Below are 27,763 nucleotides of genomic sequence, written 5' to 3' on the forward strand. Positions count from 1 at the left end.
TTTGCAATAGAAAGTGTCCACAAAGATGACACAGGTCTGAGACCGCAGCGGTGCCAAATCATATGGGAAGGATGGAAGAGGAGACCGAGTGTGTTCAGGAGCACACTGCTTTCAGCTGAGGTGATGGATGGATCCACAAAATACTGCCTGAATAGGTTCAAACTGGCCGTGTTCATGGAGAAAAACCATCGCTGCCGTTTACTCAGAAACGTGCAGAATTAGAATTCCACATGACAGAAGCTATAAGCAGAGATGGCTCATTTTGTGTCTTCTGAAAAAAGAAGGGCTAAAGAATAGAAATGTCAAAGAGACTAGAACCCCTGAGCATGATCCGTGAGAGATTGATTCCACACAGAAACCATCTGAGACAGCAGAGGAACCTTTAAAAGCATCCGTCCGTCTCTGATGCTGAACTCCCACCATCCGATCAACAAGCAGAGCCAGTCAGGAAAGAGAAGGCTCTGCAGCCTGCTGAGATGATTCTCTTTGACTGCGATCAGCTCCTTTTTACTTCTGATAAAAAGGGCAACAAGTCAACTGGCTGAATATTCTGTGGAAATGTGTGAGAGACCTGAGCTGCTGGTTCAGTTCATCAATGCCACACTTAAAAGATGATTAAAAAGCACCTTTAGATCCTTAATATCTATAGTCCTAAGGCTAAAGATACTCAGTAAAACGATCAGCTTCAGATTAACACTCAGATGTTTCACCCTCACCTCCATCATTATGTGCTTAAGGTTTCCCTGGAGCCACAGCTTCCACCCGATGATGATGATGATGATGCCCCGGCGTGATTCAGCTCATCTTTGGATGGAAAATTCATTCGGAGAAATGTCCAGACAACACACCACACAACTGCAGTGTGCGATAAGCGCGTTCACACTCGCTACACAGCAGCCAATAGCTGCTCACAGAGGCGAACATTTGTCATCGTTTTCTGCTGGAAACCCATTCTGAGGCTCCTCGCAGAGGATGTATGGAAGGCTGGGCTTCTGTCCGCTGCGTTACTTGTTGTGGGAGATGTGATTGTGGCCTGAAATTAAATGACTGTGGTCCAGGTTAGTGCTGAGCCACAGAGCTGCCAAGAGATCCAAAGCAGCGGGTAAAACGGCCACAGTGCAGGAAGCAGCCGTTGTTTCAGCAGAGACTGAATCTGAGGCAGAAATTCTGCTTTAATCTGCTACTGTTGTCTCTTACTGAGCTTTCAACAAGAAGGTATCATACCAGAGGATTCATTCATGCTGTGCTGACAAAGGAACAAATCAAATGGCAGCTGTTTCTGTTTGTTTGTCAGGGGACATTCAGAAGATCATCAGTCTCACAGGAGAAGTGGTGCACTGCACCTGCTTCAGCCACAGACTCGTTTCTACCTGTGGCCCCTGGGCAGGTGAACACAAAGTACGGTGCACAGCATTATCAGCACAAATTTACTGAAAATGGATTGCATAATTCTGTTCATACCAACGCCGGCAGAAAGGTGTGTGCTGTAACGTTGCTGTAACTGCTCTCTGTCAGTGGGCTGTGGGTTCAGTCTGATGTGATTAAGCTGCAGCAGAACACAAAGGTTGCACAGAAACACACCCCACGAAGCGGTGTTGTCAGGGAGTCAGGCCTGCTCCAAGAGAAACACTAATGTCAAACATGGTCAAAGCACAGATTACCGTTGCTGCTGTGAGCAACTGAACAGCCAAGCCTGCCGTTACCTGCGTCACAGCTGCCATACGGAGTGGATATCTACGTCAAAGTTAACATGTGAAGTCAGTAATACGCCATCATCAGCGTCAGTGAGCCAGTATGGCATCACGGACCAGGAGACCAGACGTTGGTCAGTCAGTTAGATGCGATGTGCGACTGTTTAAGGAGGGCTCTGTTAGTCTGTGGACTGTATTCATACGCAGCAGCATGAGAAAATCCTCCATAGTCCCTGAAATAAAGTCAGAGCCAGAAGCAATGTGGAGGAAGTTTTCATTGCATATATTACATGCAGTCAGAGTAAGGTGGCTTATTCTCAGTGCTAACAGGTGGACTGACAGTTTTCATTGCATTGTTCGAATGAAGGTGTTCGAGCTGACTTCGTTGTTGGACCTGATAAAAAGTCATGTTAGAAAGACAGAACACCCTCTACTTTAGTTTTAATGTTTTACACATCAGGACACAATGAAAAGACTCTGGAACTTAAAGGTGACATATTGTGCAAAATCCCTTCGTCCTGTTCCTGGGAGCATATATCAGGGCGTCTGAAGTTTAAAATCCCTTCTTCCTGTTCCTGGGAGCATATATCAGGGCGTCTGAAGTGTAAAATCCCTTCTTCCTGTTCCTGGGAGCATATATCAGGGCGTCTGAAGTGTAAAATCCCTTCTTCCTGTTCCTGGGAGCATATATCAGGGCGTCTGAAGTTTAAAATCCCTTCTTCCTGTTCCTGGGAGCATATATCAGGGCGTCTGAAGTGTAAAATCCCTTCTTCCTGTTCCTGGGAGCATATATCAGGGCGTCTGAAGTGTAAAATCCCTTCTTCCTGTTCCTGGGAGCATATATCAGGGCGTCTGAAGTTTAAAATCCCTTCTTCCTGTTCCTGGGAGCATATATCAGGGCGTCTGAAGTTTAAAATCCCTTCTTCCTGTTCCTGGGAGCATATATCAGGGCGTCTGAAGTTTAAAATCCCTTCTTCCTGTTCCTGGGAGCAGATATCAGGGCGTCTGAAGTTTAAAATCCCTTCTTCCTGTTCCTGGGAGCATATATCAGGGTGTCTGAAGTTTAAAATCCCTTCTTCCTGTTCCTGGGAGCATATATCAGGGTGTCTGAAGTTTAAAATCCCTTCTTCCTGTTCCTGGGAGCATATATCAGGGCGTCTGAAGTGTAAAATCCCTTCTTCCTGTTCCTGGGAGCATATATCAGGGCGTCTGAAGTTTAAAATCCCTTCTTCCTGTTCCTGGGAGCATATATCAGGGCGTCTGAAGTTTAAAATCCCTTCTTCCTGTTCCTGGGAGCATACATCAGGGCGTCTGAAGTTTAAAATCCCTTCTTCCTGTTCCTGGGAGCATACATCAGGGCGTCTGAAGTTTAAAATCCCTTCTTCCTGTTCCTGGGAGCATATATCAGGGCGTCTGAAGTTTAAAATCCCTTCTTCCTGTTCCTGGGAGCATACATCAGGGCGTCTGAAGTTTAAAATCCCTTCTTCCTGTTCCTGGGAGATTATATCAGGGCGTCTGAAGTTTAAAATCCCTTCGTCCTGTTCCTGGGAGCATATATCAGGGCGTCTGAAGTGTAAAATCCCTTCTTCCTGTTCCTGGGAGCATACATCATGGCGTCTGAAGTTTAAAATCCCTTCTTCCTGTTCCTGGGAGCATATATCAGGGCGTCTGAAGTGTAAAATCCCTTCTTCCTGTTCCTGGGAGCATATATCAGGGCGTCTGAAGTTTAAAATCCCTTCTTCCTGTTCCTGGGAGCATATATCAGGGCGTCTGAAGTGTAAAATTCCTTCTTCCTGTTCCTGGGAGCATACATCATGGCGTCTGAAGTTTAAAATCCCTTCTTCCTGTTCCTGGGAGCATATATCAGGGCGTCTGAAGTGTAAAATCCCTTCTTCCTGTTCCTGGGAGCATACATCATGGCGTCTGAAGTTTAAAATCCCTTCTTCCTGTTCCTGGGAGCATATATCAGGGCGTCTGAAGTGTAAAATCCCTTCTTCCTGTTCCTGGGAGCATATATCAGGGCGTCTGAAGTGTAAAATCCCTTCTTCCTGTTCCTGGGAGCATATATCAGGGCGTCTGAAGTTTAAAATCCCTTCTTCCTGTTCCTGGGAGCATATATCAGGGCGTCTGAAGTTTAAAATCCCTTCTTCCTGTTCCTGGGAGCAGATATCAGGGCGTCTGAAGTTTAAAATCCCTTCTTCCTGTTCCTGGGAGCATATATCAGGGTGTCTGAAGTTTAAAATCCCTTCTTCCTGTTCCTGGGAGCATATATCAGGGCGTCTGAAGTTTAAAATACCTTCTTCCTGTTCCTGGGAGCATATATCAGGGCGTCTGAAGTTTAAAATCCCTTCTTCCTGTTCCTGGGAGCATATATCAGGGCGTCTGAAGTGTAAAATCCCTTCTTCCTGTTCCTGGGAGCATATATCAGGGCGTCTGAAGTTTAAAATCCCTTCTTCCTGTTCCTGGGAGCATATATCAGGGCGTCTGAAGTTTAAAATCCCTTCTTCCTGTTCCTGGGAGCATACATCAGGGCGTCTGAAGTTTAAAATCCCTTCTTCCTGTTCCTGGGAGCATACATCAGGGCGTCTGAAGTTTAAAATCCCTTCTTCCTGTTCCTGGGAGCATATATCAGGGCGTCTGAAGTTTAAAATCCCTTCTTCCTGTTCCTGGGAACATACATCAGGGCGTCTGAAGTTTAAAATCCCTTCTTCCTGTTCCTGGGAGCATATATCAGGGCGTCTGAAGTTTAAAATCCCTTCGTCCTGTTCCTGGGAGCATATATCAGGGCGTCTGAAGTGTAAAATCCCTTCTTCCTGTTCCTGGGAGCATACATCATGGCGTCTGAAGTTTAAAATCCCTTCTTCCTGTTCCTGGGAGCATATATCAGGGCGTCTGAAGTGTAAAACTCCTTCTTCCTGTTCCTGGGAGCATATATCAGGGCGTCTGAAGTGTAAAATCCCTTCTTCCTGTTCCTGGGAGCATATATCAGGGCGTCTGAAGTTTAAAATCCCTTCTTCCTGTTCCTGGGAGCATATATCAGGGCGTCTGAAGTGTAAAATTCCTTCTTCCTGTTCCTGGGAGCATATATCAGGGCGTCTGAAGTGTAAAATCCCTTCTTCCTGTTCCTGGGAGCATACATCAGGGCGTCTGAAGTTTAAAATCCCTTCTTCCTGTTCCTGGGAGCATATATCAGGGCGTCTGAAGTTTAAAATCCCTTCTTCCTGTTCCTGGGAGCATACATCAGGGCGTCTGAAGTCACCAGCAGGTGTAAAACTCTACAAAAACACAACCCAGGTGTTTATTTAGTTCCTCTTTTTTTGAAAGTGCCTCATTTAACGAGCCGTTTTGATTTTTATTTCTAAAGTACGTCACTGCTTAAGTTGACTCCGCCTCCTTTCCTCACTTTCGTTGCTACATTGAACGCTGCATACCGCTCTCAGTGTGTTAACATTACATTATCTGCATGTTTCTGATAAAGTACAATAGGTTAATATATCCAAAATGTTTAAACGCAGTAATTAACGGAACACATGCATTACTGCGAGTTACGCTGTGCACATCTCCGGCTTGGTCCATTACTGTTGATGAGAAAGCATTGTTTGCTAGCATCTACTGCTAACTTTCAGCTAACTGCTAACTTACAGCTAACTGCTAACCTGTTTCCCTCTGGGATCAATAGAGTAACTATCTGTATCTATATATAGAGCTGGAGTGTTTCTGGTCTGACTGGAAGAACAGCTTCATTATCTCTGTGTTACTGCATTAAATCACACAGCAGCTGTCCAGGTGTTGATGACAGGTAACGTATGTAAATGTAGATTAAATGCATCACTAAGAGGAATACCAGCGTTCCTACATAGTGTTCATTTCAAAATTCCAGACTTTTCCACATGTAATTTTATGTAATCTTTTCAGGCCAGGTTTGAGATGAGTAACAAATAAGAGTGAGTAACATTTTTACTTTGGTTGCTTTTCTCCTGTTAGCTCGTCTCCATCTAAGCAGCAGTGTTATGCTTTGCTTTCCCAATATCTTTAGTCAAGAATCAAAAATCTGATTTAAAAAGTGAAATATTTATATTTATTTATGTACGGTGGGCACAACCTAAAGCTTTCTACAACATCTGGCTCACTGGGACTGATCCTCTCCCACACAGTGGTGGGCCCTCATTAGCTGCCTGCTTCAACCACCATGAGCAACCACAGACTGAGAGTAAATGGATTGCTTTCAGATTTGAAAAGTGAAGCCAGTGGAAAAGGCTCCTTAATCCCTGTGTAACGGTCAGCAGGGCGTATTGATTCTGGTTGCACAGAACACAAGGCAGACAGACTTCTACCGTATAAGTTCAGGCTCAAACATCGCAGCATCTGGAGAGGCTGCGGATTGAACCGTAAACATTGTGATTGGTGGGGAACTTCAGGCATTCACATTTTTATCTTTTCGAAAACAAAAGAAGAAGAAAATAGCCTGGAAACACTTTTCCATGATTTTATCCACTTAAAAACAGCCTTAGATTACAAACTTTATGTCTTTGCATATGTAGACATTTGTAGCAGGATTTGATTGATCTAATATTCAAATAGAGTTTAAATCAGTACATCAACTCATTATAACACACATAATAAGTGTTTAAAAGAACAGAAACTACGACAACAACCGGTCAGGATGGTGGGAAGAACACCCTGCTGCTTCTAATGACAGGTAACATTTGTTAAGTTCATGTTTGAATGCCCTCTTTGTTCATATCTGTGACTAGTAGCATGTAAGCTGCACCTCTTGGTGCATTACAGCACGACTGTTGACCAGTGGAACGATGGGAAAGCATATCGCGGGTTTCATGACATACACACACCTCTGTTATTACTGAGCAATAACACACTGTACAGATGCTTACATGGATGTTTCGGGCTCTGGAAACAGTAGGATGCCCGTCACTCTCTCTGATACTGGAGAACAGGTCAAATAACAACTGCACTGATTGAAAGTCTTCACGTCAGTGATGGTTTTGGTGTTTTTACCCATGCTGGGTAGAAGCCTCCTGGTTGCGGTGGCACTGACAGAGCTGTGTGAGTGTGGAGCAGCAGGGCTGCAGCCAGGGCTTCCACATCAGGTGTGCAGCAGATAACTGGCTCTCCACAGGCTTCACTGACCTCTGATGCGCCTCCACAGCTTCCTTCATCACAGCAACGACGGTGTGGAAGGCTGGCTCAGTGTCAGGAGACAGCGGCACGGCCTCCGATGGATCCCTCCAGAGATCGTAGAGTAGTGGAGGATCGTGGTAGGTCACGTATTCCGGAGTGCAAAAGCAGACGTGTGTGTGGAAACAGGTCGTTTGGTCCTTTGGGAAGAAGTTTGGTGTGAAGTAAAAGGCTTTCCACACCGAGCTACCTGAAGAAACAGATCAAAGCTAGAAATGTCCCGTTTCATGGTCCAATAAGCATGTAGAACGCTGTGAATAAATTGTTCCCACATTTCATCACAGACCATATGAAGCCAGCATATTTCATGTGTTTCTGGATTTCATATCCCCCCTTTGTACCGCTGCCCTGCATCAGACTGGGTGACGGATAGGACTTACTGTTTTGGGGTTTCCACCTGACTGCATTCAGGTAGGAGTTACAGTAATGGAAGAGGAATTCATGGTGAGCTCTGTCCTGTCTCCTCTGCAGCAGATCCAGGAGATCACGGCCGTCTATTTCTCTACAAAGCAAAAAGCATTCATTAGACCGGAACAAATCAACAAATATCTCCCTCTCTGCGTTCCCTGCCCCCCTCCTCCACCCACTGAACCCCTCACTGAAGCCCTCACTGAAGCCCTCACTGAACCCCTCACTGAACCCCTCACTGAACCCCTCACTGAACCCCTCACTGAAGCCCTCACTGAACCCCTCACTGAACCCCTCACTGAACCCCTCACTGAAGCCCTCACTGAAGCCCTCACTGAAGCCCTCACTGAAGCCCTCACTGAACCCCTCACTGAACCCCTCACTGAACCCCTCACTGAACCCCTCACTGAACCCCTCACTGACTCTCTGCCTCCTCCTTCTTTAAATCCAGCCTAGATTTCACGCTGCACTTGTTTTGACTGACAGGAAGGAGCAGAGCTATGTCAGCGCTGCACAGCCTAACCTGTCCTGAGGGACGGAGGCTCCACTCAGCTGCACCACCGTAGGAAACAGGTCCATGTTGCTGGTGGGCTCATCTATCTGTCTGCCACTGGGGATTTTCCCCGGCCAGCGAAGAATTCCTGGGACCCGGATCCCTCCTTCCCAGTTCGTGGACTTCCCGGCTGTCCAAAGGAGAAAAGAACCACACAGAATGCCTTGGTGATGATGAGTTATACGTCATTCTTTATTCTTACTGCTGTGTAACTGCCTTTCACAGCAGTTATCGGCTCAGTAAAGACAGACAATGAGAGCAGATTCCAGGAATGTCGACCAAAATTCAAAGCATCCCTGGCTGAAGCTGGAAGGTTTGGACCCAAAAGCAGGCAGATGGAGGCAGAACTGGAGCTGCCCAGAAGTCATTATTTTACCACAAAATGAAGACGAAGGAAACACATCAGCTACCAGGCACAACTCAGAAGAGGGGAAACCGGAAAGTGACTTTCAAAATAAAAGAGGACAGCAAAAAAAGCCCTGAAGCGAACACAGACGCAGAATAAACCCGGGCTGAGGACAGAACTCACTGGAAGCTGAACTGAGATCAGGACTGACAGAAAAACACAAGAACAGACCTATAAAACCAGGATATAAAACCACAGCCAGGAGGCAAAGCAGAAACAGACGGACAAGAACACAATGCCAAAATACTAACAAGTCAGACTCAATCCAATCAAAGTCCCACAATCCATGGCCTGCTTTCATCTCCGGAGCACTGGCCCTCAGAGAGGAGACCTGCTCTCCACACATGCCCCCCGCTCTAAAGAGAGCGCAGACACACGTTTAGCTTCCCGGGGGGCGTTCATGGTCCTGCACACAGAGTGAGCTGCACCGCCAGTCCTGAGGTGGAATGTGTTACATTAAAGTGTTGTTCCATTTCAATTATTCGGGCTTTGGACTTGGCAGCGTTTTCTCTTCATTGGTTATGTATGAGGCAGCATCAAAGAAACAAGAGGGAGGCAGGGATTCAGGTCAGTTAATCCTGTTTACAACGGTGAGGAAGAGAAGATGGATAGAGCACGTCAGGATGAAGCCATCATTAAATCATTGGCCTACTTCACGGCCGAGGATGGGATGCTCTGTGGAGCCAAAGGGAAGAGGCCAGGCTTAAAGAAGTGAGCAGAGCGGCTGCAGCTGAGCGTGCTCCAGAGGAGTCGTGCTGTTTTTAGCCAACGCTGCTTCAGCAGCCTCGTGGATCTGTTCCCCATGACGTTATCTTTGGATGCTGCTGTACAGCTCTGATTAACAGCTCCTCCCAGAGGTCATACGTTAGGTGTAAGTCAACCAAACTAAAAGTTTCCTGCCTTCTTCCCCTCTGATGCAGCTGCACCATCCCTGTCTGAGCCACAGCTTCAGGTAAATAAGACCTCACCGACTCCTTTTCCTCTCCCATACTCATCACGACACAAGGAAAGTCCGGGCGTATCTACACGCAACCTGTGATGGACACGGCTGCAAGAAACTGTGGAATCTTTCATGTTTGTGTCCTGGCAGAAATCTAAAGACCAAAGCAATTAGTTTCCGTCATAAAAAGCCAAAGCTCCTCATGCTCTACCTTTATATATTCCGTTCCACCCTCCGTGGAGCCCTTCCTCCTGGTGAGCCCCCTGATCTGAAGTCAGATAAACCAGAGTGTTCTCTCTCAGCTCCAGCCGCTCCAGCGCCTGCATGATCTGACCTGGAAACAAGCACAATGTGTGTTAGTGTCAGTAGAAGCTGTCGGCACCCACTGGTGTACATGAGGAGAAACGAACGCAACATTAAGATTACAGAAACCAAACTAGGCTGCTTTCTTCCATATCTGAGAGACAAATCCCCGTTTCTTTGTGAGCCTGATACTCACTTCCCAGTTCTTGAGGAACCTCAGAGTAATTGTTGGTCAGTCAGAAAGTTTGGAATCTGTTTTGGGGCTCTGGCAGATCCTTTCACCTTGGTAATATTGCTAAAATCAGGAACATCCTGTCTCAGGGTGATGCAGAGAAACTAGTTCATGCATTTGTTACTTCAAGATTGGACTACTGTAATTCCTTATTATTGGGCTGTCCCACATATTCTCTGAAAAGCCTCCAGCTGATCCAAAACCCTGCAGCCAGAGTTCTGATGAGAACTAACAGGAGAGATCATGTTTCTCCAGTTTTAGCTTCTCTTCATTGGCTCCCTGTTGAATTCAGAATAGAATTTAAGATTCTTCTCCTCACATATAAAGCTCTTAATGACCGAGCTCCATCATATCTTAAAGATCTCATTGTAAGATATTTTCCTAACAGAGCACTTCGCTCCCAAACTGCAGGTTTACTTGTTGTTCCCAGAGTTTCTAAAAGCAGAATGGGAGGCAGAGCCTTCAGTTATCAGGCCCCTCTCTGTGGAACCAGTTTGGCTTCAGGAAGCAGACACCCTCTCTACCTTTAAGATCAGGCTGAAACTTTCCTTTCTGATAAAGCTTATAGTTAGGGATGGCTCAGGTGAGCCTGAAACATCCCATACTTCTGCTGCTATAGGCCCAGCCTGCTGGGGGAGCTCCCATGATGCACCTCTCCTCCCTCCATGTACATATGACATCATTGCTGTCATTAACTTGTGTTTTTCTCTCTCAGCAGGTATCTCTGGCCTGGTGTTACGCTGCTTGTTGTCCCCTTTTTCCTGTCCTCTCAGCAGGTATCTCTGGCCTGGTGTTACGCTGCTTGTTGTCCCCTCTTTCCTGTCCTCTCAGCAGGTATCTCTGGCCTGGTGTTACGCTGCTCGTTGTCCCCTTTTTCCTGTCCTCTCAGCAGGTGTCTCTGGCCTGGTGTTACGCTGCTCGTTGCCCCCTCTTTCCTGTCCTCTCAGCAGGTGTCTCTGGCCTGGTGTTACGCTGCTCGTTGTCCCCTCTTTCCTGTCCTCTCAGCAGGTGTCTCTGGCCTGGTGTTACGCTGCTCGTTGCCCCCTCTTTCCTGTCCTCTCAGCAGGTGTCTCTGGCCTGGTGTTACGCTGCTTGTTGTCCCCTCTTTCCTGTCCTCTCAGCAGGTGTCTCTGGCCTGGTGTTACGCTGCTTGTTGTCCCCTCTTTCCTGTCCTCTCAGCAGGTGTCTCTGGCCTGGTGTTACGCTGCTTGTTGTCCCCTTTTTCCTGTCCTCTCAGCAGGTGTCTCTGGCCTGGTGTTACGATGCGTGTTGTCCCCTCTTTCCTGTCCTCTCAGCAGGTATCTCCGGCCTGGTGTTACGCTGCTTGTTGTCCCCTTTTTCCTGTCCTCTCAGCAGGTGTCTCTGGCCTGGTGTTACGCTGCTCGTTGCCCCCTCTTTCCTGTCCTCTCAGCAGGTGTCTCTGGCCTGGTGTTACGCTGCTTGTTGTCCCCTCTTTCCTGTCCTCTCAGCAGGTATCTCTGGCCTGGTGTTACGCTGCTTGTTGTCCCCTCTTTCCTGTCCTCTCAGCAGGTATCTCTGGCCTGGTGTTACGCTGTTAGTTGTCCCCTCTTTCCTGTCCTCTCAGCAGGTGTCTCTGGCCTGGTGTTACGCTGCTTGTTGTCCCCTCTTTCCTGTCCTCTCAGCAGGTGTCTCTGGCCTGGTGTTACGCTGCTCGTTGCCCCCTCTTTCCTGTCCTCTCAGCAGGTGTCTCTGGCCTGGTGTTACGCTGCTTGTTGTCCCCTCTTTCCTGTCCTCTCAGCAGGTGTCTCTGGCCTGGTGTTACGCTGCTTGTTGTCCCCTCTTTCCTGTCCTCTCAGCAGGTGTCTCTGGCCTGGTGTTACGCTGCTCGTTGCCCCCTCTTTCCTGTCCTCTCAGCAGGTATCTCTGGCCTGGTGTTACGCTGCTCGTTGCCCCCTCTTTCCTGTCCTCTCAGCAGGTGTCTCTGGCCTGGTGTTACGCTGCTTGTTGTCCCCTCTTTCCTGTCCTCTCAGCAGGTATCTCTGGCCTGGTGTTACGCTGCTTGTTGTCCCCTCTTTCCTGTCCTCTCAGCAGGTGTCTCTGGCCTGGTGTTACGCTGCTAGTTGTCCCCTCTTTCCTGTCCTCTCAGCAGGTGTCTCTGGCCTGGTGTTACGCTGCTCGTTGCCCCCTCTTTCCTGTCCTCTCAGCAGGTGTCTCTGGCCTGGTGTTACGCTGCTTGTTGTCCCCTCTTTCCTGTCCTCTCAGCAGGTGTCTCTGGCCTGGTGTTACGCTGCTTGTTGTCCCCTCTTTCCTGTCCTCTCAGCAGGTATCTCTGGCCTGGTGTTACGCTGTTTGTTGTCCCCTCTTTCCTGTCCTCTCAGCAGGTGTCTCTGGCCTGGTGTTACGCTGCTTGTTGTCCCCTCTTTCCTGTCCTCTCAGCAGGTATCTCTGGCCTGGTGTTACGCTGCTTGTTGTCCCCTCTTTCCTGTCCTCTCAGCAGGTATCTCTGGCCTGGTGTTACGCTGCTTGTTGTCCCCTCTTTCCTGTCCTCTCAGCAGGTATCTCTGGCCTGGTGTTACGCTGCTCGTTGCCCCCTCTTTCCTGTCCTCTCAGCAGGTATCTCTGGCCTGGTGTTACGCTGCTCGTTGCCCCCTCTTTCCTGTCCTCTCAGCAGGTATCTCTGGCCTGGTGTTACGCTGCTTGTTGTCCCCTCTTTCCTGTCCTCTCAGCAGGTGTCTCTGGCCTGGTGTTACGCTGCTTGTTGTCCCCTCTTTCCTGTCCTCTCAGCAGGTGTCTCTGGCCTGGTGTTACGCTGCTTGTTGTCCCCTCTTTCCTGTCCTCTCAGCAGGTGTCTCTGGCCTGGTGTTACGCTGTTTGTTGTCCCCTCTTTCCTGTCCTCTCAGCAGGTATCTCTGGCCTGGTGTTACGCTGCTCGTTGTCCCCTCTTTCCTGTCCTCTCAGCAGGTATCTCTGGCCTGGTGTTACGCTGCTCGTTGCCCCCTCTTTCCTGTCCTCTCAGCAGGTGTCTCTGGCCTGGTGTTACGCTGCTTGTTGTCCCCTCTTTCCTGTCCTCTCAGCAGGTGTCTCTGGCCTGGTGTTACGCTGCTTGTTGTCCACTCTTTCCTGTCCTCTCAGCAGGTATCTCTGGCCTGGTGTTACGCTGCTTGTTGTCCCCTCTTTCCTGTCCTCTCAGCAGGTGTCTCTGGCCTGGTGTTACGCTGCTTGTTGTCCCCTCTTTCCTGTCCTCTCAGCAGGTGTCTCTGGCCTGGTGTTACGCTGCTTGTTGTCCCCTCTTTCCTGTCCTCTCAGCAGGTATCTCTGGCCTGGTGTTACGCTGCTTTTTCCTGTCCTCTCAGCAGGTGTCTCTGGCCTGGTGTTACGCTGCTTGTTGTCCCCTCTTTCCTGTCCTCTCAGCAGGTGTCTCTGGCCTGGTGTTACGCTGCTTGTTGTCCCCTCTTTCCTGTCCTCTCAGCAGGTATCTCTGGCCTGGTGTTACGCTGCTTGTTGTCCCCTCTTTCCTGTCCTCTCAGCAGGTATCTCTGGCCTGGTGTTACGCTGCTTGTTGTCCCCTCTTTCCTGTCCTCTCAGCAGGTGTCTCTGGCCTGGTGTTACGCTGCTTGTTGTCCCCTCTTTCCTGTCCTCTCAGCAGGTGTCTCTGGCCTGGTGTTACGCTGCTTGTTGTCCCCTCTTTCCTGTCCTCTCAGCAGGTGTCTCTGGCCTGGTGTTACGCTGCTTGTTGTCCCCTCTTTCCTGTCCTCTCAGCAGGTATCTCTGGCCTGGTGTTACGCTGCTCGTTGTCCCCTCTTTCCTGTCCTCTCAGCAGGTGTCTCTGGCCTGGTGTTACGCTGCTCGTTGCCCCCTCTTTCCTGTCCTCTCAGCAGGTGTCTCTGGCCTGGTGTTACGCTGCTTGTTGTCCCCTCTTTCCTGTCCTCTCAGCAGGCGTCTCTGGCCTGGTGTTACGCTGCTCGTTGCCCCCTCTTTCCTGTCCTCTCAGCAGGCGTCTCTGGCCTGGTGTTACGCTGCTTGTTGTCCCCTCTTTCCTGTCCTCTCAGCAGGTATCTCTGGCCTGGTGTTACGCTGCTCGTTGCCCCCTCTTTCCTGTCCTCTCAGCAGGTGTCTCTGGCCTGGTGTTACGCTGCTTGTTGTCCCCTCTTTCCTGTCCTCTCAGCAGGTGTCTCTGGCCTGGTGTTACGCTGCTTGTTGTCCCCTCTTTCCTGTCCTCTCAGCAGGTGTCTCTGGCCTGGTGTTACGCTGCTTGTTGCCCCCTCTTTCCTGTCCTCTCAGCAGGTGTCTCTGGCCTGGTGTTACGCTGCTCGTTGCCCCCTCTTTCCTGTCCTCTCAGTAGGTATCTCTGGCCTGGTGTTACGCTGCTTGGTGTCCCCTCTTTCCTGTCCTCTCAGCAGGTATCTCTGGCCTGGTGTTACGCTGCTCGTTGCCCCCTCTTTCCTGTCCTCTCAGCAGGTGTCTCTGGCCTGGTGTTACGCTGCTTGTTGTCCCCTCTTTCCTGTCCTCTCAGCAGGTATCTCTGGCCTGGTGTTACGCTGCTTGTTGTCCCCTCTTTCCTGTCCTCTCAGCAGGTGTCTCTGGCCTGGTGTTACGCTGCTTGTTGTCCCCTCTTTCCTGTCCTCTCAGCAGGTATCTCTGGCCTGGTGTTACGCTGCTTGTTGTCCCCTCTTTCCTGTCCTCTCAGCAGGTATCTCTGGCCTGGTGTTACGCTGCTTGTTGTCCCCTCTTTCCTGTCCTCTCAGCAGGTGTCTCTGGCCTGGTGTTACGCTGCTTGTTGTCCCCTCTTTCCTGTCCTCTCAGCAGGTGTCTCTGGCCTGGTGTTACGCTGCTTGTTGTCCCCTCTTTCCTGTCCTCTCAGCAGGTGTCTCTGGCCTGGTGTTACGCTGCTTGTTGTCCCCTCTTTCCTGTCCTCTCAGCAGGTATCTCTGGCCTGGTGTTACGCTGCTCGTTGTCCCCTCTTTCCTGTCCTCTCAGCAGGTGTCTCTGGCCTGGTGTTACGCTGCTCGTTGCCCCCTCTTTCCTGTCCTCTCAGCAGGTGTCTCTGGCCTGGTGTTACGCTGCTTGTTGTCCCCTCTTTCCTGTCCTCTCAGCAGGCGTCTCTGGCCTGGTGTTACGCTGCTTGTTGTCCCCTCTTTCCTGTCCTCTCAGCAGGTGTCTCTGGCCTGGTGTTACGCTGCTCATTGCCCCCTCTTTCCTGTCCTCTCAGCAGGTGTCTCTGGCCTGGTGTTACGCTGCTCGTTGTCCCCTCTTTCCTGTCCTCTCAGCAGGCGTCTCTGGCCTGGTGTTACGCTGCTTGTTGTCCCCTCTTTCCTGTCCTCTCAGCAGGTATCTCTGGCCTGGTGTTACGCTGCTCGTTGCCCCCTCTTTCCTGTCCTCTCAGCAGGTGTCTCTGGCCTGGTGTTACGCTGTTTGTTGTCCCCTCTTTCCTGTCCTCTCAGCAGGTATCTCTGGCCTGGTGTTACGCTGCTTGTTGCCCCCTCTTTCCTGTCCTCTCAGCAGGTGTCTCTGGCCTGGTGTTACGCTGCTCGTTGCCCCCTCTTTCCTGTCCTCTCAGTAGGTATCTCTGGCCTGGTGTTACGCTGCTTGGTGTCCCCTCTTTCCTGTCCTCTCAGCAGGTATCTCTGGCCTGGTGTTACGCTGCTCGTTGCCCCCTCTTTCCTGTCCTCTCAGCAGGTGTCTCTGGCCTGGTGTTACGCTGCTCGTTGTCCCCTCTTTCCTGTCCTCTCAACCCCCAGATGGTCCAGGCAGATGGTTCTGATGGAGGTTTCTTCCTGTTAAAGGAGAGTTTTTTCCTTCCACTGCTGTCTTGTGCACGCTCAGGATGGGGGATTGGATTAAAGAGAACTTTGGATGCAGAAGTTTTCTGTATTCATCGGATATGGTTGGATTACAACTAATCAGACTGTAATCGGCTTGAACTGGACTGTATCTTTGGACTGATTTGGCGCTACATGAAGAAACTGAATGGAGTCTGCTGTCACGTGTCTATGCTTTTCTCTGCCAGTACATTTCTGCAGGTATCTCAGGTTAGTCAGACCTGTAGGCACAGATCAGATACCTGTACTTACAGATCTGACTAACCTGCTCTCACTGCTCCTCTATTCCTGTTCTTTCCTCTCGTCTGGTCGAGGCAGATGGCCGTCGACTGTGGGTCTAATTCTATGAGATGTCTCCTCCCCACTGTCACAAAATGCAGTGTTTTTCACTCCTTCACCTCACACCAGCTTATGGAATGGTGGTCTTGTTTAATCTGGTGTAGTCAGGACTGGATCTACTTTAGCTTCAGTGCACATTTCATCTCATGAAACTATTTTATTTCTCCTGCAGCTTGTTTCCATATTCATGCCTCCAATAACATATAAGATCATCAGCCGGTTCCACTGACCCACCTACGCTCCAGTCCACTTCATGGACAGCGTCTCCATAGATGCCGTGGCGGCTGGTTCCTCTGAATGCTGCAGAAGCGAACATGGCTGTGTGCACTTGGAGGAAGGAGACAAACAGCAGGAAAGGCCCAGCTGAATTTCTGTAGGGACGACAAACTCAACAAGTCAATTTCCATCGCATTCACCTTTTCTCTAACCGGACGTGTGACAGGATGAATTGGGATGAACACAAGTTGTCCCTTTTTTTCATGCTGCTTTATGCTCTTTAAAATGTCACTTTGAGAGGATTTCAGCCCGGGATCATTACCATTAATGTCAGTGTGGTTATGAATATAGGTGACCGTTACCTTGTATCAAAACTGTAACTTACGTCCTTGTTTGGGTGCTCGGAGAGCTCTGTTCCCATGTCCCGTTCCTGGCATGAATTCAGAGATGACACGTACCTGTCTATGAAGTCCACCGCTTCGCGAGTCATCCTCCGTGTCAGGTTTTCAAGTGAGAACGGCTGCTCCACAATGCTGTGATCTCTGAAGAGAACACAGTTGAAATACGGGATCATCCTGATAAATCCTGCTGTCAGTCCTGTGACTGCGACCACCAGCACCAGCAGACCCTGCAGCATCCCTCTGCGGAGAGGGAGGACCCCGATGAGGTGGAGTGCAACCGCAGTGGCCACCACCATTCCAAGTGTCCAGCATGGTAAGTACTTATGAAGCTGGAAAACAGTGCCGTGTCCGGGCTGGCAGTCTCGCAAGTTAGTCAACGGGATGCCAAAGAAGTAGTTAAAGCCGTGGATGCTGGGGTGGTGGCAGTGATCGTCTCTGCTCTCACAGCTGAGTCCTAGGTGCCATTTTCCTGCAGAGAGGAAACGGAGAAATTCAAGCCTGAGAAGTTCTGCCTCTGGGAACCAAAGTTTGACCTGACTCATCACTGCAGGGACACGTCTTCATTTCTTAGCATCTCGTTTGTCAGAGAGCTGGAAGGGGGAAAATGACAAGCTGGGACTATCTGCGAGTTCTTCGCTCTCAGACCTTCCAGAACCTCAGGTCCAGAGCGGGAGGCGGAGCCTTTAGCTTCCCGGCCCCTGTGGACACCAAGCCTTCCTCTTTGACAGAGTTTCCTTCTCACGTTCTGATCTCCCTGTGGGTTTGTCTCCTGCACATTTAACTGCATTTGTTTTTCTTAACATCTATTGTTATAAATACTCTTTTTAAAAAAATCTAAACTTGCCAACTGTATTGCCTTTGCGATGTAAAGCACTTTGAGTTAGACTTTTGTTTCTAAAAAACTAAGCTGAGATGAGCGATGAAAGCCTGACCTGAGGTGACATTCTGTGGTGCATCATCCCCTCCTGAGGAATCACTTTCCCTTCCTCTTCCCTGCTTACATATCAGTGGTGTCTCGTGAAAAAATGGATTGGGATATTTGAATTGGTGCCACTGAGAATGAACTCAGTCCTTCATCACAGGAAGAATTAGCTTAAAGAGTCAGCTTTAATTGGTGGGTATCCACACAGGAGTTTAAACTAAAGCCTGAATGTGGCTGAACAAATCTATTTCATTGTAGAACACAATTAGTTTTTGTATGGTACAAATAAAAATGCATTTATAAGAAAAGTTTGAGTGAAATCCTACTAAATGCTGTAACTATGCCACCTGCTGAGGTAAAGTGACACCTGCATTGTTGCAGGAGGGATAACCTGCCAATTATCTAACAGCTTCCAAGACACAATATCACTGATCAAATATACCGGTGGGAGCGCCGAGCAGTCGTCGGGGCATTAAGCCCCTCCGCAACACTCACCACTCCCCCTTCGCCCCGCTCACCGCCACATTCACTTTAGCCGCGCAAGTGTAAAAACGACTTTGACCGTCGAACTATTTCCCGCTGACACAGGGACGTAATATATACACTACGTGTGCTGGCAACGATAAACCAATCGGAGACTCCGGTAGGTATACTACCGGGATCCTGCACAACAACATCTGTTTGTCTAAGGACCCCCGAAAATGGCACCAGCGAAGAGACATGCTTACGGGGCACAATTCAAACTGCAGAATGTTCATGGGAATAGAGAAGCTGCGAGAGAATTCAAGATCAATGAATCTATGGTAGTGGAGGAAACAAGAAAATGAACTGCAAAGTTAGTAAGACCAAACTGAGTTTCCGCAGAAACAAAGCGAGGTGGCCACAGTTGGAAGAGCAAGTCGAGCAATGGGTCATTGAACAAAGAACAGCCGGGAGAAGCGTCTCTACAGTCACCATTTGGCTGAAGGCAAAAGTGATAGCACAAGACATCGAAAACTTTGACGGAGGTCCGTCTTGGTGCTTTCGTTTTATGAAAAGGTGTCAGCTCTGCCAGCGGATTACAAAGAAAAGCTGGACTCCTACGCACCGACTGCATGAACAAGATAACCGAAAAAAAGATCCAGCCCAATCACATCACCAACATGGACGAGGTCCCCCTCACCTTTGACATCCCCATGAACCATACTGTGGAGAGGAAGGGGACGGTATCCAGTTGTTCTTGGTTGCCATGGTAACGGAGAGAAACTACCACCCGTGGTAATTTTTAAGAGGAAGACGCTGCCAAAAGAAAAGTTTCCAGCCGGAGTCATCGTTAAGGCCAATCAAAAGGGCTGGATGGACGAGGAGAAAATGAGTGAGTGGCTGAGAGAAGTGTATGTAAAGAGACCGGATGGTTTTTCCCACACATCACCGTCCCTGTTGATCTGCGACTTCATGTGCGCACATCTCACCGCTACTGTAAAAAACCAAGTCAAAAAAACTAATTCGGAGCTTGCCATCATTCCGGGAGGACTAACAAAAGAACTCCAACCGCTGGACATTGGTGTAAACAAGGCGTTCAAAGGGAAGTTTGCGAGCAGCTTGAGAGCGATGGATGACAGACGGCGAACACACCTTCACTAAGACGGGGAGGCAGCGCCGGGCGAGTTATGCCACCGTATGTGAATGGATGCCTGGGCTCAGGTATCTACTTTAACTGTTGTCCAAGCTTTTGCAAAAGCTGGCATCATTGCTGAACAGCCACCTGGCAACGAGACTGGGGGGAAAGGTTGAGAGGGAACCTGGCGTGTATGATGGCAAAATTGCCCAACTGTTGAATTCAGACATAGAAGATGAGGACTTTGATGGATTTGTGACAGAAGAATGTTGAAAAATAATGTGAGTATTGTTAGATAGTAGAATAATAGTAGATACTAGAATAAAGTTCAAATAAACTCACTGTTTTGCTTCCGTGACCTTTTTTTTTTGTAGACTATATGTTTTAGCATGCGCCTTATAATCAGGTGCGCCTTATGTATAGGTTAAGTACAGAAATGGACCCCATAATTGAGGGTGTGCCTTGTAATCAGGTGTGCCTTGTGGTGTGGAAAATACTATACATTTATCAAGTTACTTAATAAAAAGAGAAAACTATCACAGGAAACTGTGACATACGGTGGTGCTCAAACGCTGGTGTAAGTGTTTGGCTTTGGGGGACGCTGAACACGCAGGGAGTCATTCTGCACACGCCACAGAAACAGTTAGGTTGGTTTTATTAGTCTGTACGATCCAGGAAGTCCTCATCAGACACGAGAACACTCCAGAAAGCGGTGAACAGTATTCAGACATGCAGCTGAGGTTCACACAGACTTCAGAAAAAGATCCCGAAATGAGTGCAAACTTCTTCTGTTTGTTAAATGTCAGAATTCAAGACAGACAGGATTCAATAAAGAATCTTTATATTACTTTCAAAGTCAGAGGTTTATCGTGTCTTTAAGCAACAAAGGAAATTCCAGCTGATTGACACCTGTGGACGTATTCTAAGGCACGCCTCCATCCCAGAGCCTCTTTCTGTGACATCACGGGAAAATCAAGAGTCTGCTTCAATTTCCAGATGCCTGAAGGTTGCACGTTCATCCGTTCAAACATTAACGCCAGCGTAATACCGCTCAGGAAGGAGACGCATCTGAGTCCCAGAGATGAACAGGTTTTGGGGGAAAAGACCTTGTGAAGATGCTGCTGAAACTGGTCGGATAGTCTGATTATCCAGAGTAAAACATGAGCTGAAAGGCCACTGAGTCAGGAGAAAGCCACCATGAAAAAGCCAGACTACAGTGTGCAGCTGCACATGGGGACAAAGATCTTCATTTCTGGAGACATGTCCTGTGGTCTGACGAACCCAAAACTGAACCGTTTGGCCTTAATGATCAACGGTATGTTTGGAGGAAAGGGGGAAAGCTTGCAGAACACCATCCCAACTGTGAAGCACGGGGGTGGCTGCATCGTGCTGTGGGGCAGCAGAAGGGACTGGTGCCCTTCACAGAACAGATGGCATCATGAGAAAGGAAGGTGATGTGGATGTATTGAAGCAACACCTGAAGACATCAGCCAGCTTGGGAAACAAATGGGTCTTCCAAATGGACAATGACCCCAAACATACCTCCAGGTTAGTTCCACAGGGGCTTAAGGACAACAAAGTCAAGGTACTGGAGTGGCCATCACAGAGCCCTGGCCTCAATCCTGTGGAAAAGATGTGGGCAGCACTGAAGAGGCGTGTGGGAGCAAGAAGGCCTACAGGCCTGACTCAGTTCCACCGGTTCTGTCCAGAGGAGTGGGCCAACATTCCTGCAAACTGTGAGAAGCTTGTGGAAGGACACCCAAAATGTTTGTTTTAAGGCAACGCTGCCACATACTGAGGAAGTGGGTGTACATGTTGTACTAAACTAATACAAGCAAGAAGAAAATGTTTTGGGGTCTTTTTCTGGAACTTTCTGGTTTTGACTGTAATTAGATAGAGCTGTTGACACAAGTGATTCACTGAGGCTGATGGTGGTAATGCGCCGCGTCCACAACAAGACATCACCCCACATTCTTAGTCTGTGATATCACCTACATGAACAGCGAAGTGGAGCTATAACCAAAGGCCATGGATCTGCACACCTGTCCTTGGCACAGGACAGGAACCAAAAGAAAGAGGACGTACAGAACATTATGGTGAGATTACGCTGTTTCCAAACTGAAGGGGAAGCCTTCAACACACAGCGGCTAACAGTAGCTGAAGGTTAGTGTAGGTCCTGCGTACCTATAAGAGCAGTCTCATAGCCTTGTTGTCTGGCAATCTTAGCAAAGGTCACCTCCTTACTGGGAAGACCTCCAGACGCTGCGTTAAAAAAGAAGACGCCAGGCCTCAAAGTACCAGTTAAACCTGGAAGAGAAGAAACACTTCATTTATTTCAATATTAGCCAAGATCAGAGTAATACGTCTTATCTTAAAATGCAGTTAGAGTCTCGAACTGATTTCATAACATGCATTTGGCCCTATCTTTATTTTGTTCATTTCTTTCTGGTTGAGATGAATATTTATCATGAAGAAACCACAAATTAGAACCACAGAAGGGATGTTTTACGGCTGATGGGTTGTGAGGAAGTTTAGGGGCTCAGAAAGATTTCTTGGATATAAGTGTGTCCTACTTAATCAATAAGCCGTATAAGATGTGACCACCTGCCTGAAACTGAGCAGAAGTCACCAAAAGAACAAATGGACAATGAACATCTGCAGTCTCAGAACTGGATATTTCTGTCTGGGTCCTGTGGATTTGGGCTGGGATCTGTGTGGACTGGGTTTGCTTCCCATCATATGAGGTCAAACAGCTCTCTTACTGCCATGAAGCTGTGGATCAGTCAGTGAAGGTATTCTGAGTTGAACTAGCCTGATCTTATTGGGTATCGTCCTGTGAGAAATGCCGCCCTGCTTGGAGTGCAGAGGCTCGCTGCAGCGATGTGGTGGGTCAGCTTCACTCCTTCCAGCGCCAACTGGTCAATATTGGGTGTTCTGCAAATCACAGAACATGCTCAACATCTAAAGACTTTCTGAAATCATTTGGATTCACCATCTAATTTTAGATTCACAGCCAAAATTTCAATGGTCTTTACACACATTTTGAGAGGAATGTAAGTGTTCTGTCGTGTACGTATGCACGAACAAACATGGACTAATTTGTTGGTACCACTACAGCTCAATGAAACAAGGCTTGATTTCTCCTGAAAATTAATTAAATTAAAAGTAACGGTCCAATGTAAACCTGCATGCCTTCAGTATTCTATCGAATTAACCAATAAAATGGTTTATTTTACAAAAATATGCTAAAGTAGACCGCTGGGATAGGCTCCATCCAAGTGTCAAGGAAACCATCCAAGAGCCAAGGAAACCATCAAAGAGTCAAGGAAGCCATCCGAGAGTCAAGGAAACCATCCGAGAGTCAAGGAAACCATCCGAGAGTCAAGGAAACCATCCAGGAGTCAAGGAAACCATCCAAGAGTCAAGGAAATCATCCGAAAGCCAAGGAAACCATCCAAGAGTCAAGGAAATCATCCAAGAGTCAAGGAAACCATCCAGGAGTCAAGGAAACCATCCAAGAGTCCAGGAAATCATCCAGAAGTCAAGGAAACCATTCAGGAGTCAAGGAAACCATTCAGGAGTCAAGGAAACCATCCGAGAGTCAAGGAAACCATCCGAGAGTCAAGGAAACCATCCAGGAGTCAAGGAACCCATCCAAGAGTCAAGGAAACCATCCAGGAGTCAAGGAAATCATCCGAAAGCCAAGGAAACCATCCAAGAGTCAAGGAAATCATCCAAGAGTCAAGGAAACCATCCAAGAGTCAAGGAAACCATCCAAGAGTCAAGGAAACCATCCAGGAGTCAAGGAAACCATCCAGGAGTCACGGAAACCATCCGAGAGTCAAGGAAATCATCCGAGAGTCAAGGAAACCATCCAGGAGTCAAGGAAATCATCCGAAAGCCAAGGAAACCATCCAAGAGTCAAGGAAATCATCCAAGAGTCAAGGAAACCATCCAAGAGTCAAGGAAACCATTCAAGAGTCAAGGAAACCATTCAAGAGTCAAGGAAACCATCCAAGAGTCAAGGAAACCATCCAAGAGTCAAGGAAACCATCCAAGAGTCAAGGAAACCATCCAGAAGTCAAGGAAACCATTCAGGAGTCAAGGAAACCATCCGAGAGTCAAGGAAACCATCCGAGAGTCAAGGAAATCATCCAAGAGTCAAGGAAACCATTCAGGAGTCAAGGAAACCATCCAAGAGTCAAGGAAACCATCCCAGAGTCAAGGAAACCATCCAAGAGTCAAGGAAACCATCCAAGTGTCAAGAAAACCATCCAAGAGTCAAGCAAACCAGCCAAAACCATTCAGGCTGAACTCCAAGGTCAAGTTACATCACTTTCTGATCGCACCACCTTTTTAATTATATTGGAAGAGGGTTGGCTCCACTACTGGCAGAAAGACAGACAATTAAACAACGTGTTGACAAGCTCCAAAGTGTCCTGGAGAATGTCCTTTGGACTGATGTGACAGAACAGGAGCCTTCAGCTATGTGTTGACACACTTAAAAAGAAAACCATACCTCCTGTGAAACATGGAGGGGGGGCTGCTTTGCTGGGGAACCAATAACGTCTCAAGACTACCAAGGCACCCTGGTGCGAAACATCCTGCCCACTTTTAGATAGCTCAGCCTCAGTCACAGGTCATTGGGTCCTCCAACAGGATAATGACCCAAAACGTTCAGCTAAAAACACTCAAGCATGACTGAGAAAACACACTGGACTGTTCTTAATGGCCCTCTGTGAGCCCAGATCTCAGTTCTACTCAATATCTCAAGATCAGAAAATTGCAGTTTGGAGACTTCAAACCTGAGTGGTTTGCCAAACTACCTGCTGGCTAATGCAGACAGATGACTCATCTTTTTTGTTTAATTAAATACAATATTCAACTGAGTAAATTACAAGCAAAGTCTGATTTGCTTTAAATATGGAACAAATAATAAGGGGGGCCAGTCTAAGGGGACCAACAAATTTGTCCACATCTGTAGATATGTATGTTGTTGAAGGTTCAAATGATGAAATTTCTCTAAGTGGTTGATTTGACTGGAATAGGATCCCCACTTTTAGGATCTGTCAGCATTCTTTTAGTTTAGGAGTCTAAGAGCAGAACTTCAACAGAAGGTGTTGAAAAGGAGGGAAAATAATGACCAGCCCTGTCTAATAATCAGATTTATTCTGGCTTTGCACTTCGAGGGCACAAAGACGGCCTAAAAGTCACCGCTCCTGAAGAAAAGTAAAAACAGCACATTTTTGGACAGTAAGTAAGCTGGAAACATCAGGAGGAATATTCTATAAAAGCAGCAGACTGAAACCGTAGTGCAACTGGAGCAAAGGATGGCATCATGCAGTGAAAGGGAAGTGTTTTATCTGTGAACCGAGCAGACGGATAGATTGGGTTAGAATGGTGAGAAGAGTCAGCTGCTGCTGCTGCTGCTGGACTGTTTGAAAGCCTAAAGTGGGTTCTCAGTGAAAATGGGAAGGAATTGGAGAAAAGAACTGCAGGTGGATGTTTTAATTTTTAATAACTCAATTAAAGATTGCAGCAGTTATATCATGTGATTATGTTTTAATCTTGAAAGCAGAAGCACATCTAAAAAGCAGATTAGGGAGTGGATTTGGAATAGAACGTTTGAGCATGGGGCAACACTGCCTTCGATGTGCTGCTTTATTCAGAGCGCAGGCACACATCTGTATTCTATGCATGCTCCGTCTGTTTAGTTGGGTTTTCTTCAAAGCAACACTTTTCACTGCATGACGGTGTCCCATACAAAAACCAGGCAGCTGCATTCCTCATGCTTATAAAGGAGCAAGAGGCTGATCCGCACCACCACCATCAGAAGAGTGGAGCACAGGGTCTGACGTATGCTGCAGTAGTCTTTCTGTGTAACAATGCTCCATGAGACGCGGGTTCATAGAACCCAGATCCAACCAGAGATGTTCTTCACTGAAATAAAGACAAACTGCTAAAGATGGAAGTCTGCCTTGATTTCTAAATCATCAAAATAAAAGAAAACTTCATTTCTTTGTCATCATCATTAAGCATCACTGCTGATTACCCTAATAAAACCTTATGGAAATGAGCTGATACTGATCAGAGGGTCAGAGTTAGAGTAGAGGCATTCATATGCCGAGTCCTGGCTTTGACTCACCTTCACGCACCAGAAACTGCCCTGTGTGTGTGTGTGTGTGTGTGTGTGTAAATATTGTACAGCTCTGCAAGCAGCAGCCAGAATAACTCGTCCCTGTGAATTTTCTTAAGCTCTGCAGCTTCACAAAGTGAGAGCACAACCATGTTTTTACCTCAGTGTTTTATTGCCATAACAGCCCAGATCTCCGATTCCCAGATCATCCACCATCATCAGGACAAAATTGGGCTTGTTGTTTTCCTGGAGAAGCACATAGCTGACCTCCAGCAGCAGCAGCAGCAGCAGCAGCAGCAGCAGCTGGGAGGGCTTCATGGTGTCATGCAGACTCTAAAGAAGACACGAGTACAGCTAGAGGTAGCATCTGCAAACTGAGTCCTGTGCTTAAGTCCAGTTTAACCTTTAACAGACACACAGGATCACAAGAGAAATATTCACACAGCTGCATCTGTTTTTGCATTCATCTGTATATCTGGTATTCATGTTTTCAGTCATTTATTTGACCTTAATTACACTGGGTATATAATCAATACCTTTAAACCATTTTCCAGTTACTATTTTCCACGTGGGATTAATATTCCATCATTTATCTTTCTATCCAGGCATCAGCGTGGCAATTTGATGTTGAACTTTTCACCGCACAGAACCGAGGATCTACGCCCTTATTTTGAAGCCCTTCTGTTCATCAGCTCATGCCTGTGATTCATTTTGAATTTATTAGGTAACAATAATTAGAGCGTTGATTGGATAAGAAGCAAAGGTCATGGTGTGTCTGCCAAAGCATCACGATCAGTCAGTGTAAAGGTTCCATAAGGCATGAAGAGATGCTCCACAACAAACATCCTTCCATTTTCTATACGCGCTGAATCCAATTTTAGGGCCGCTGGAGGGCTGGAGCAGCTCCCGGCTGGTCCCCCCCGTGTATGCGTGGGTTCTCTCCGGGTTCTCCGGCTTCCTCCCACATCCAAAAGCATGCATGTCAGGCTCACTGGTGGTTAATTGTGTGTCACCCAAAGGCAGCCCCTCGCGACCTTACAGTTGGATTAAGCGGGTACAGAAAATGGATGGAGGGGGGCCCATCCCAGCTGTCATTGGGCGAGAGGCGGGGTACACCTGGACAGGTCGCCCGTCCATCACAGGGCCACACAGAGACGAACGACCACGCACACTCATTCCTAAAGACAATTCAGAGTCACCAGTTAACCTGACAGGCATGCTTTTGGGTGGTGGGAGGAAGCCGGAGAGAACCCACGCAGACACGGGGAGAACATGACTCCACACAGACAGAACCAGCAGGGATTAGAACCCGGAACCCTCTGCTGTGAGGCCACGACTTTAGAAAATAGATGGATGTTTTGCAAAAGCACAATGTTCAGTGCTGAGGGAAAATAGTAGTTTAGCAGCCGCTTTTCTCCAAAGTGACTTACATGTGAGGATATAACATTACAGCTACGGTCAGAGCTAACCACAGAAGGAAACCCCTCCGTCAGAGGCGACAGTGTGGAGGTGGGGCGCAGGCACAAAGAGAAAGTGCAGCAGTTCTGTCATAATCACATCTTTTCTCCTAAATAAATCATCTTTAAAGCTGGATTCAGGAAGTTATAGCCCACATGTGTACTTTGCACCTTCTAATGACTCACAGAGTGTGAGGAAAGCGTTGTGTCCAAAAGTCCTGGGACAGTCTGACTCAGTGTCAGGAGAACTAGTTTAGAGTCAGGCTTGTGTGCTTCCTCCACAGTTTGAACCCCAATACTCTCAGTATAATGCTGTAGATACACAGCAAAACAGGAGTTCCTGATGCTCACAAGATCAAATATAACCTGCTTCTTCTTCTTTGTGACAATACATTTAGCTTTCTGTTAACAGGCCTTACAGAAGGTTTGATTGAGAACCTTTAAAGCTGACAGTAAAACTTTAATTTAGTCAGTCACACAAACCTACACACGACGGTGCTTCGTCCTGATAAAGACTCCGCAGAGCAAACGGAAGCAGGAGAAGCAGGAAGCATCTGAACAGAACGGCAGGAAACGCTTTCCGGTTAAAACTCTGGCTTTAACTTACCAACCTGTCCTCCACTGACACTCAGTGTTTGACCCTGCTGCGTGGCCCACAGACTGTGTTCACGTTCGAACGTTCGAACCTTTGGACAGACCTGCGCTTCCTGTCTTGAGTTTCAAAATAAAAGTGCGCAGACATGTCAGAGGTAGAACAGAGAAGGACCCGAGACGTTCAGATTACAGGACAGAAGTCTTTTAATGTCCTCATGGTGGCAGATATGAAACACAGAGGAGACCCCCCCTGATTAATATGTACATTTTATTTACACAGCATTTTTCACAGTTGTGCTTCACAGATAAAACAGAAAAAAATAAAATAAAATAAAACACAACATACTGTGAAGCAACAAATTAATTAATTAAAGGCTTTTCTGTATGAAAATGTCTTCAGCTGGTTTTTAAAAGAGTCAGTACAGAAAATTCTGATATTTGGTTCTCCATTTTGATAATAGATGCTAAAAAATCTGTAAAATCATTTAAGAAGACTCCTGCAACGTCGATAAATCAAAATACAATAGAAAGATTTTGGCTGACCAAACTTTATCATTTGTTACTTTGATGAAGAAAAGGAGTCTGAGTTCAT

The 27,763-nt window shown here is 47.6% G+C and overlaps 1 protein-coding gene across 3 annotated transcripts; it reads right to left on the reverse strand.

The window, feature by feature from the left end:
- Positions 1 to 5,787: 5,787 nt before the first annotated feature.
- Positions 5,788 to 27,256, reverse strand: sts (steroid sulfatase (microsomal), isozyme S). Of its 3 annotated transcripts, none has more exons than XM_072379313.1 (10): positions 27,185 to 27,256; positions 25,281 to 25,523; positions 21,797 to 21,918; positions 21,169 to 21,291; positions 16,523 to 16,934; positions 16,083 to 16,219; positions 9,406 to 9,528; positions 7,819 to 7,978; positions 7,268 to 7,389; positions 5,788 to 7,077 (listed from the first exon to the last, which is right to left on the reverse strand). In XM_072379313.1, exons 2-10 carry the CDS (start codon positions 25,436 to 25,438, stop codon positions 6,704 to 6,706), a joined length of 1,731 nt encoding a protein of 576 aa, XP_072235414.1. In that variant the 5' UTR covers positions 25,439 to 25,523; positions 27,185 to 27,256; the 3' UTR covers positions 5,788 to 6,703. The 3 variants fall into 3 exon arrangements, with proteins under 3 accessions (XP_072235414.1, XP_072235415.1, XP_072235416.1); XM_072379314.1 differs by having other exon boundaries at positions 25,281 to 25,453; positions 27,185 to 27,204; XM_072379315.1 differs by lacking the exons at positions 21,169 to 21,291; positions 21,797 to 21,918; positions 25,281 to 25,523; positions 27,185 to 27,256 and adding an exon at positions 19,542 to 19,620.
- Positions 27,257 to 27,763: the final 507 nt, after the last annotated feature.

Source organism: Leuresthes tenuis, unplaced genomic scaffold, assembly GCF_036924035.1.
Source record: "Leuresthes tenuis unplaced genomic scaffold, fLeuTen1.0.hap1 SCAF_1, whole genome shotgun sequence".
Lineage (NCBI taxonomy): Eukaryota > Metazoa > Chordata > Actinopteri > Atheriniformes > Atherinopsidae > Leuresthes > Leuresthes tenuis.

Excerpts from the sequence above, each read along its gene's own strand:
- sts (XM_072379313.1), bottom strand. The coding sequence starts at position 25,438 with ATGAAGCCCTCCCAGCTGCTGCTGCTGCTGCTGCTGCTGCTGCTGCTG. Across the intron at positions 16,935-21,168 it reads CTATGAGACTGCTCTTATAG|GAAAATGGCACCTAGGACTC; the intron begins GTACGCAGGACC and ends TCCTCTCTGCAG. Across the intron at positions 9,529-16,082 it reads TGAAGTGGACTGGAGCGTAG|GTCAGATCATGCAGGCGCTG; the intron begins GTGGGTCAGTGG and ends GCTTGTTTCCAG.